At 45.1% G+C, this 10430-nt stretch overlaps 2 protein-coding genes across 4 annotated transcripts; one reads left to right on the top strand and one right to left on the bottom strand.

Moving 5' to 3' along the window:
- Nucleotides 1–6: 6 nt before the first annotated feature.
- On the bottom strand, nucleotides 7–6709 carry brcc3 (BRCA1/BRCA2-containing complex, subunit 3). The gene is made up of 8 exons (XM_007891329.2): nucleotides 6484–6709; nucleotides 5623–5742; nucleotides 5005–5092; nucleotides 4096–4184; nucleotides 3266–3321; nucleotides 2735–2866; nucleotides 2128–2171; nucleotides 7–1448 (listed from the first exon to the last, which is right to left on the bottom strand). The coding sequence occupies exons 1-8, from the start codon at nucleotides 6637–6639 to the stop codon at nucleotides 1297–1299; spliced, it is 837 nt and encodes a 278-aa protein (XP_007889520.2). The 5' UTR covers nucleotides 6640–6709; the 3' UTR covers nucleotides 7–1296.
- A 185-nt stretch (nucleotides 6710–6894) lies between these two features.
- cmc4 (C-x(9)-C motif containing 4 homolog (S. cerevisiae)) lies at nucleotides 6895–9846 on the top strand. 3 transcript variants are annotated; one of them, XM_042340754.1, is made up of 3 exons: nucleotides 6895–7039; nucleotides 8355–8422; nucleotides 9520–9846. In XM_042340754.1, exons 2-3 carry the CDS (start codon nucleotides 8365–8367, stop codon nucleotides 9657–9659), a joined length of 198 nt encoding a protein of 65 aa, XP_042196688.1. In that variant the 5' UTR covers nucleotides 6895–7039; nucleotides 8355–8364; the 3' UTR covers nucleotides 9660–9846. The 3 variants fall into 3 exon arrangements, with proteins under 3 accessions (XP_042196688.1, XP_042196686.1, XP_042196687.1); XM_042340752.1 differs by having other exon boundaries at nucleotides 6895–7043; XM_042340753.1 differs by lacking the exon at nucleotides 6895–7039 and adding an exon at nucleotides 7671–7696.
- Nucleotides 9847–10430: the final 584 nt, after the last annotated feature.

Genomic DNA, 10430 nt, shown 5'->3' with positions numbered 1-10430 from the left:
AGCCAATTCATATTAGCAGAAGGCAGCATTTATTTGTAATATTTACTCAGTACAGATGTTTAAATACACAATCTCCAATGTAAATAGCGTCCATTTCATTGTGTAAGCGGGCCCACGGCTAAATGCCTGCTTTGGTTTATCGGCAGTGGGCTGTACACCCAGTCACAGACGGACAGACGGACAGTCCATTCTCACCAGAGGCACATGGCCCAAAGATGGCAACAGCGTACAATATACGTTACATGTGTAGACCACAATCTGGCAAAGTGAGGCACAGGTGCCCGCAAGAGATAGTGGAGTCATTTGCATAAGGGGCAGTATACATAGCAAGTCCTATAGAAAGACAGGCAGCAAGACTGCTACTGGATTGTGGCTGTTCAGTTAGTGCTCTGTGGTTCACCAGGACTACGTTAAAAATCAAATTGCTTTTCGGTATTCTAATAAATTTCCAGTATTGCTGAATCAAGCTGAGGGTAGAGTGGAAACTCTATACCTACTGTGCTTTGTGCTGGACAGACACAAGACAATCAAATTACTTAATCAACATTGTATTAGAGCGAGCAAGGTTACCACCAGCATTCGATCAAAGTGTGCATGCAACTTAACATTGTAATCGCATACCTCAGTAAAAAGGCCCAGGTTGTTCAAACGGGACACCCATCAAAGTAAGAGACCGAATGTTGGTGCAATCTTTATATTCTACCACTAGGTGCCTCTAGCAGTAAACTGCTAATATTAATAGTACACAATTGACCAATTCTGACCTAACTAACAGCTTACGTCTGTTCTGCATAAAAGGAAAAGAAAATCAAATCTGTCAGCAGTTTGATCCTATGTCGATCCATCTCAAAACACAAGCAGCCAGTTGACATACAGTTAATAAATTCCCTGATCTGGATTTCATTCTGGTTGTAGGTTAAACTGCCATTTCCCATGGGACTGTGTGATTCAAAGGAATCAATCGTTAAAACAAGAAAGCTGTCGACTGTTAGAACAGCAGCAAAAAATTGCCTGTATTGTACAATGGCTTATTTCAACCCAATAACCAATACCTGGAGCAACCAGTGAGCTGAGCAGCCCCCATCTTCAGCTTTGGTTGCCTTGTGCACTAGTGTGCTAGATTTCATTATTCTAGGTGCGGAGTTACTCAGACAAAGTGGGAACCTTCAATTTGGCGTTAAAGCCTTACTGCACGGAGCTTTGTTACACTTTGACAACCTCCCTGAACATGGTATTAGCGAGGAATTATCTGGTGCGCTTTCCAGCCCCATTTTCCCTCAGCTCCTAGAATTGCTTTCACTTCAGGCCGGCCAGTTCCTGGAGGAGCTGTTCCTTTTCTCGCTGAAGCTCCAGGACGTGCTGTTTGTTCTGCACCAAACGGTCCTCCAGCCACTGCAACAAGGGCCCACTGATTGATGACATCTGGCTGCACAGGTTCTTTGTGAAAACTAGAAACATAACACAATACGTCTATTAAATGCACAGTCTCCGCAGATCAGGATTTATTGTTGGTGCTACGAGTATTTCTAAATCCAGAATGCATCTTAGTAAACTCTTGTCTAAATCAGAACAGCCAGGGGGACAGCACACAAATCTTTGAATCCAGCTCCTTTCCCTCCCGCACTCACTCACCTTTTTCTATTAGAGACAACTACAAACTGCACCCATTGAACAAAAGTAGCAATTTGCACTTGTATACGATTCAGAAAAGGTTGTGGGTTCAAGCCCCATGTCAGGACTTTGAAGCTGACACTCAATGCAGTGCTGGATGGGTGCTGTATATCAAAGGTACCATACTGAAAAGACGTTAAACTGAGGTCCCGTCTGCCTGTTCAGATGGATGTTAAAGATCCCATGACACTATTCAAAAAGAGGAGTCTCTCTCTCTCACAGTGTCCTAGTTAACAATCCCCCAAATAAAATCGGTCATATGGCTTTTGTGGGATATTTCTATGCTGGCTGTTTCCCATGCTAACAAAAAATCACTTCCAACTTCCAGATTTTTACATTGCCGTCAGTACAGCAACCTGATGCATTTGTATTATAAACGAATCAGTGCTGTAACAAAGCTGCTCTGTATATGTATAATATGAAAAAATTAAGTTGTAAGAGCAAACTATCCTTTACCTGATCCATTGTGAATCTTGGTGATAGGATCCAGATGTGACAAACTGAAATATCAATGACAAAGAAGTTACAGACATGCCAAGACCCAGTGGGAAATAAACTGCATTACGTAAGAAACTACTGCAACTATAATGAGACACAAATAGGAAAGAAGGTTGGGGATTTCCCATCTGCAGGTGCATACCAACAAAATGAAAACAGTTAAGGTTTCATATGTCAGAATCCCCTGCTGAATGGACAAGGAGACTCTATGAGAACGATCAACAACAAATTAATTTATATCACATCCAGAGGATGCCCCAAGGTGCTGAGATCAAGACTGATGTTTGCAGAAGTTAGTGCTGGGCAATGCAACACTTTCCCAGTTTAGGTTAACAAGTGTTGGCACCAAGGACCACTATTCAGCTACAGCATGATTTCATGTAATGTAAAACTAATCTCTAGTCCTCCAAATGAGATTGCCCATTTAAGGTTAAAAATTCAACCTGGATTTAGTCTTGAATTAAGAGCAGTTTTGTGCTGATTGGAACCCAGGATAGATTAAGCCCGCACTATATTTATACCCAATTTTGTAGCATCTCCACCTTCCCAAACCTTCTTACATTACCTGTAAATTCTTCGATAAGCATCTTGCTCCTCCTGGCAAAGGATTTTGGGGAGCTCAACAGCAGATTCCAGGCACACTTTGCCAATGGTTTCATGAGGCACTACATGGATTGGGATCTCTATTCGTTCAAACCTGCAGCCAAATTATCGGAAGGAATTAATTCACGTTTAGTTGAGCTTCATGATATTACACAAAATCAAACTAATGTCCAAAACATATTAGGAATGGATGCTGAATTTTTTGCCTTATAAAACTCGGAATCCATCCAGACTCTAAAGCCATCTTTGAGAAGTCTCAGCATTAGATTCAAGACAAATTAACTAGTGTTTATTTTACTTTAATAGATACAGTAGCAGGTTGTCAAAACTGTTTTGACAAAACTGTTTTAGATACACAGGCTGTTCAACAATATCAAACTGGAATGTCAATGCTCAACCGGGAACGTGGCTAAGTGTAATATTACTAATAACAACATATTAAGCATCAAGTGTCTTATATCTTGGGCTTGGGAATTGGGGAAACTCCACTTACTCAGAACCTTTCTGTGCTTGTATTGACTGAAAACAGGTATAAAGAACTCGACCCGTCTGAAAGTGGAAAAATAGAGAATGTATTATTAAGCTATGGTATTCAAGTTACCCAGTTGGGCAGAATTACAACATCTTCTCTCTATAAGACCAAAAACTATTGTCATACACCAGTCGGGTTGATATGGTTTTCATAGGGTAGACCAGGAATTAGATAAACAGTTTAAGAGGAAGAAAATAAAGTGGTGCATTGCAAAGGGCAGGGGGATTACAGACCAGAATGGTGAATCAAATATCTCTGTTAGCTGTAAAGTGTCAAAGCTGCTCGTAGTTTATGATGAATTATCAGTCTCATTTACCAAGGGTGAAAGCACGCTAGAATGAGAAATGGAGAGGCTATACAAGTACAATATGTGTACTCTACAAAGCCAAAGTTTAAGGTAAATTGTTGCTCTGTCTCTAACCTATGTAATAACTGGTCTGTAAGAGCTTTGATTGGGAGGGCAGAACAACCTTCACTTAATGCTGACATCAGGTGTAAAAAGTAGGAAATGATCCATTCTATCCTGCAATTTGACTAATGGGTAACCTTTATAGAAAATATTTTAATATAATTTAGGCCTACTACACAACATTCGCTGGTTGTGAATGGGGTTGGAGGAGGGGAGAGTAACTTGTATACTGCCACGAGGTGGATAAAAAGTCAGGAAAGTTTTCCTACGATTTGGCCTCTGCCTCCAATCCCTTGAGTACTTTGTGAGAAAGAGCCAGATCAACACTTATTGCCTCAGGGGGCAATACAGGTACTTAATAAAACAGAGAGTTGGGACAGACCTTAGTGTTCTTATCCTCGATGAAACAGGAGAAGATAAGACCCACAAAGCCCTGATCCATCATCTGATACATGGCCTGTGTACGAACATCTGATAAAGAGACACCACAGTGAGAAACACATCAGGATTTTCAGAATGTGGACAGATTACTCACAATACACACTCAATTTGCAATGGCAATTACATTTACATGAGATGCTTTCAAGATTCCCCCTCCCATGCACTTTAACTTCCACACAGGATGTCAGTATTCAATCTCATCCAAAGGACAACACCTCCAATAATGTTGCACATCTCTAGTTCTATACTAGACTCTGACGATTCCACCCTCCTATGCTTTTTTAAGCTCAATGAGGATCTCAATTCTCAATCTCACCTACTCGTAGCTTCAGTCTCCCAGCCCTTCCCCAGTGTTATACTACAGTATACCGACATGGGACTCAAACCCGTAACCTTCTTGTTCTAGAAGCGAGAGCGCACCAATTGAGCCAAAATGATCCCTTAATTAAATATACACAAAAAAAAAGGTACCAGGCCAAACAAAGGGAACGTTCACTTTCGACTGCTAACTAAAGACTACATAGAACAGCTCGTATTTACATAGTGCCCTGCATGTCGGATAACATCTCAGAGTGTTTCATAATAATGGGATCAGACCCTGGGAAAGGAGAACAGGAAGTGACCATCAATACAGTCGAAGAAGTACAATACAAAATTACATTTTGTCGGGAGGACGTCCCAAGGCGCTGGTTTAGGGTCGTTTTAAAGGTAGGACGTAAAGACCGATAGAAAGAGGGCGAGATGGAAGGAGTTCCAGAGGTTAGAAGTGCAGGAACTGACGGTTGTTAGACCATTAACAAGAATAACTAGTGCAGTAACATGCTCATATACCATACAGATATACACTTACCCACATGTGAAGGCCATACAGTGATATGGGGATGAGAGTGGTACCATCCCACCACTCTCATTGGACGGCCAGTCATTTCAGCTAATCTGTGTGAATTGTTAAGGATTATAATGACATAGGCTGGAACCCAAAGCCTGTGCTTTTCTTTACGCAGCACCCACACATACTCTTCATAATTTGCTTCCAGATAGACGTATTTAAAAGATGCACCCTGCATCTATCAGAACCTTTGCTGCAAATTAACTCTATGAAGTTATGATAATTGGGAAGAAAATATTATAGCTTTACCTTGAATCCAAACTGTGCTATGTCAACTGTAAATGTTTGATACAGAGCTTGTAATCAAATAGGGATAAAGACAATTCATTCCCTTTGACATCCCTCACCTTGATGCACTTACTTACATAAGCACCTTTCACGTTAGGAGGGCGTCACAAAGCGCTCGCCAATTCTGACTGGGCATCAGAGCTGAGGGTGGGAGCTGAACTTAGTCCCACAAGCATGCATTAATTTGACACCCACATTTTTCAACCCTTAGCTAATATTAACGTGGAACCATGTCAGTCAGAGTGCTGCATCCGATGGCAGGCTTCACTCTCAGGGGACTGGAAAGGATATCTCTGCTTCAGTGGAAGCTGCAGAAAGTTGTTCTGGAGAAATTTCGACCCGATCCTTGCGTTTGTCCGAGCGCCGTAGGATGATGACGAAGTGAATGTGGACAATCCTGCTCGTGTCAACCTGAGGAAAAATCAAGAGATTTCTTATGTTCGCCTTGTCCACAGAGACGCCATTTGACAGGAGCTGCCATCCTCACTCCGAGGTGAGGACGGCTGCTGAAAGGTGAAGGGTATCCCAGTAGGTTTTAGTAGATGGTCCCCATCTCCAGATGCAGCCAAACGAAGGCAGCGGATAGCGGGGAGCGGAGAGCAAGCCGGTCGGAAAGGCAGGGAGGGGGAGGTCCCAGGGCGAGACGGGATGTGCAGACGAGCGTGAGGACCTTGAAATCGATCCGTTCCGTGACAGGGAGCCGGGCGAGCCCTGGGGCGAGAGTTCAGGCGGTGAGGTCCAGCGTGTGGGCAGCGGCCGGACAGGGCGGCATCGGCACAGTCGAGGCGGCGGGTAACCCAAGGTAACCGTGGGCCCGGTGCCCCCCTGAGACCCCGCAACCACCTGACAAGGCCCTGGGTCAAATACAAGGATTATTATCAGGGCCACACCCCTCCCCCCCCCCAACCCCCCCACCGGCTCGGCCGGAGGCACCGCTACCGTGAGACGCCAACCCGGGGGAGGGGAGGGGAGGGGGCGCTGTGAACATGCGGGTTGCTGTTGTTGTTGTTGTTATTGGGATGGGGGGGCAGTTACTAGGGAGACTCCGGAGCGGTTGCCAGGGTAACACTGCCCAGGGGGCGGTTGCTAGGGAGCGGGGAGGCCTGTTGCTATGGGGGGGGTTGGGGCGCTGCTCAGGGCTGTCGGCCTCACCTCCCCGATACACAGCCCCATCACCTCCTCCTTCTCGGTGGACAGAGCGTGGTTCAGACACACCAGGAAGGCGTCCGACTCCAGGTGGACCCCGCAAACCGCCATCTCGGCCTCCGCCAACCGCTCACCGGAAGTCACCCCCACCCCCCGACACATCCCCTCCGGGTGCAAACGGCGCCGCAGAGCATTGGTTCCGGAGCCTCCAACACAACAATCCCCCCCCACCCCCCACACACACACACCCCCACAGACACACACCCCACCCACACACCCCCACTCCCACCCCACACACACACCCCCACTCCCACCCACACCCACAGACACACACCACACCTCCCCACACACACCCCCCCACAGACACACGTCCCCCACCAAAAATAAATAAAAATACATAAAAGTGAAGCTCCAGTGCTGTCTGTGCAAATGTCTGTCATTCTCGGGTGTGATTTTAACCCTTTTATTTTTGCCCAAATGTATGTGAAAAAAACGAATGAATCCCAAGTGATCAAAGGGGGAAGAGGGACAGATTAGCGGGTGCACACACCGGCGGCTCCAGGCAGGTACGGGGGGGGGGGCTGTCAGGCAGAGCTCGTGTCTGTGTCCCTGTGTGACCCTGTGTGTCTGTGTGACCCTGTGTGTCTGTGTGTCCCTGTGTGTCTGTGTGACCCTGTGTGTCTGTGTGTCCCTGTGTGTCTGTGTGACCCTGTATCCCTGTGTGTCTGTGTGTCCCTGTGTGTCTGTGTGACCCTGTGTGTCCGTGTGTCTGTGTGACCCTGTATCCCTGTGTGTCTGTGTGTCCCTGTGTGTCTATGTGTCCCTGTGTGTCTGTGATTCTGTGTCTGTGTGACCCCGTGTCTGTGTGACCCTGTGTCCCTGTGTGACCCTGTGTGTCTGTGACCCCGTGTCTGTGACCCCGTGTCTGTGTGTCCCTGTGTCTGTGTGTGTGTGTGAGAGTCAGACAGACTCTGTACATCACAATAACAACAACAATAATCCTTCCATTTGGTTTAGCGCTGTATCACATTGTGTCGGAAGGACGTCCCGAAGCGCCTTCACAGGATTTACTGTGACCCGTAGGCAACAACAACAACAAGATTGCATTTGCGTAGCGCCCTTCACGTCGGGAGGACGTCCCAAGGCGCTCAAACAACAACAACAGCAACAGCAAAGTTGGCAAACGCAGCAGCACACAATTGCGGAGTCAGCTAGAGAGGTTGGGGGGGGGGGGACACGGGGGTGGGGTGAGGGATGGGGGGTGTCTGGCACAAGGAACAGTCAGACGGGGAGGGTGGGCGTGTCTGTGTATAAGGCACAGCCAGAGGGAGTCTGTGCATAAGGCATTCTGTGTTTGGAGACGTGATATCAAATAAATACAAAATGCATTTATATATCAAAACAGCACGAAGCTCGAGTGATGCGGCAACACATTTACGAAAAAAGATAATGGGGACAGAGGTGTCCAATTACCTGAAAACATCTAAAATAAGTATAGGGCTGTATTGACAGCCGAGTCTCAAACTCCATAGTCCATATCCAGCCATCCGTTCCCTCGGACCTGACGGTTATACACAGACAGGACACTGGCTCAAATATCACACGTGGTGAGAACTGCCATTGCCACAATCCCCTCAAACTCCTCACATGCCAGTGCTGCGTTTGCACTGTGTCAGTAACCCACAATTAACGGCTTTGGCAGTTTTCACAGCTAAGGGCCCAATCCAGTCTCTTGCTGAAACTCCTGTTGACTGGTACGTTAGTTAGCGAGTAGTTGTGGTCTATAAGGATCCATCTCACTGTGTAGCGCAGGAGCAGCCTAAAACCAACACACTTCATACATTGCAACAAGTCATTTTCTGTATTCTTATTTTCAGACGTGTTGGTATGTCGACCAGAGACCCCTGCCAGACCCAGGCCTGTGAAATACAGAAGTGTTTACAAGGTGAAGTTTAGAGGTTTTGCTGTGCGCAAACTGGCTGCCGCTTTTCGCTCACAAAGTTCACCGTCAATCCACTGTACAATATATCCTCTGAAGCACTTTGAGATGTCTAGACAATGTGATAAAACTCAAAATCAAATGCAAGGATTATTATTATTATTATTTAAGTTTATGTGTTAAGGTTGTCTTTATTTAAAGGACCATGGCATGGGCTGACAAAGACTGGTGCAGATATCTCATAGGGAGGAGTCTTCATTTAATATTTTACCTGGTCCTATCTCCTCCTGCATTAGGGCTGCTTGAGTGATGTTTTGTTACAAGGAATAGACAGCAGTTCCATTCAGTTTAGCAGGCACAGGAGGTTTGATGCCGAGTACTGGCTATTATTTATATTAGTACTTTATATTTAGCAAATTGGGATTAGGAACCCTGGTTGTTTTTTTCTCTCCCAAACATTAGGACAATTATAGTACTCCAGTGCTGCCCTGTCTCAGATTAGCTAACTCAGCATAACAACAACTTACATTTATAGAGTGCCCCTTACGCAGGGTAGCATCCCACTGCCTTGGACACAGCCTCAAAGTGGACCTTCCAGATCTGTATGGTTTAGTTTCCTGCTAGATAGTCACTTTAACCAATACACTAACCAACACGCTACAGGAGTCCTGTAGCTTAGCGGTTAGAGTAATCGACTTGCAAGCGAGAGGACCCGTGTTCGATTACTGGGCAGGGAGAAATGTTGGGAAACTTTCCTTACTCCACACCCCGAAAAACCCAGTTGTTAGTCGATTGGTGGATCACTTTTCCAGGGGTAATAATCCCTAAAAAAATTTGGTCACTCAAATCACCACAGTTTGTGGGACACTGCTGTGCGCTGTTGGGTACCTCATTTCACTCTCAATAAACACAATCAATTCAGTGTACAGTATGTTCAGTGAAGAGCTTTGAGATGTCTCAACAACATTATAAGACGGTATATCAAATGCAAGTATTATTTTAACAACCACTGAATTAGCACATCTCTTGCATGCTTGAAGTCTTGTAGTTAGCGAGAGAATTCTGGGTGTATCACACTGCTCTTGTTCACTTTTCTTTTGCAGCTTATCATTATCAGGAAAGCAAATGTCAGCATGTGATCGAAGAAATGCATAAGTGTTGCAAGATTCACGCAAAGAGGTCAGTCTGCTGTTCAGGCTTCCTGATCAAGCAGGAAGAAAAAAACAAGCAATTTTTGGACTGAGAAGCGCCATTGATAACAGGCACAATGGCTTTTACGTAACACTCACCTTTTCATAATCACCATGACTAAGACTTCAATTTCAAAGAAATCACTGTAGCATCAAGCCTGGAGTCAGCTGTCAGCCCGTTCGTATAATTTGTGTGTCAGCTTGGCTCAATGTCCACATCGCCGCCACGTCAGAAGGTTGTGGGTTCAAGCCCCACATTTGGACTTGGAATCACATAATCTAAGATGACACTCCAATGTAGTGTTGGGCCAAGGGGTGGGTTGCATTGTCAGAGGCGTCGAGCTTCAGATTAAACAGGTCCTGTCTACCCCTTCAGGTGAATATTAAAGATCCCATGGCGCAATTCAAAAAGAGGTGGGAGTTTCTCCTGGTGTCTCGGGCAACAATCCCTCAGGTAAAATTGGTCATTCACTTCACGACTGTTTATGGGACATTGCTGCGCAAAACAGGCTGCCGGGTTTCCCCCACAAAATAGTCAAACCGCTTTACAGTGTATCCCGTGAAAGGTTTTGAGCATCTCAACGATGTGGTAAAACTATATTAAATGGAAGGATTGTTATTATCATCGATCTTGTTGGTCTGTCTTGTTGAAAAGCAAAAATCCAGTTATTAGAAATTTTTGAGAACAAATCCAAATGAAATTTGATAGCTTTACAGAAGTTTATGTTGGATATTTTCAAAAGCCGTGAACTTTACATTTCTTATAAATCTTCAATACTTAATTTCCTCTTAATGCATAGTGGGGATCATCAAGTGTTATCATG

This window comes from Callorhinchus milii, unplaced genomic scaffold (assembly GCF_018977255.1).
Source record: "Callorhinchus milii isolate IMCB2004 unplaced genomic scaffold, IMCB_Cmil_1.0 Scaffold15, whole genome shotgun sequence".
In the NCBI taxonomy this organism is placed as follows: domain Eukaryota; kingdom Metazoa; phylum Chordata; class Chondrichthyes; order Chimaeriformes; family Callorhinchidae; genus Callorhinchus; species Callorhinchus milii.
The sequence above is the reverse complement of the archived record's forward strand: the minus strand, read 5'-3'. Positions and strand labels throughout refer to the sequence as shown.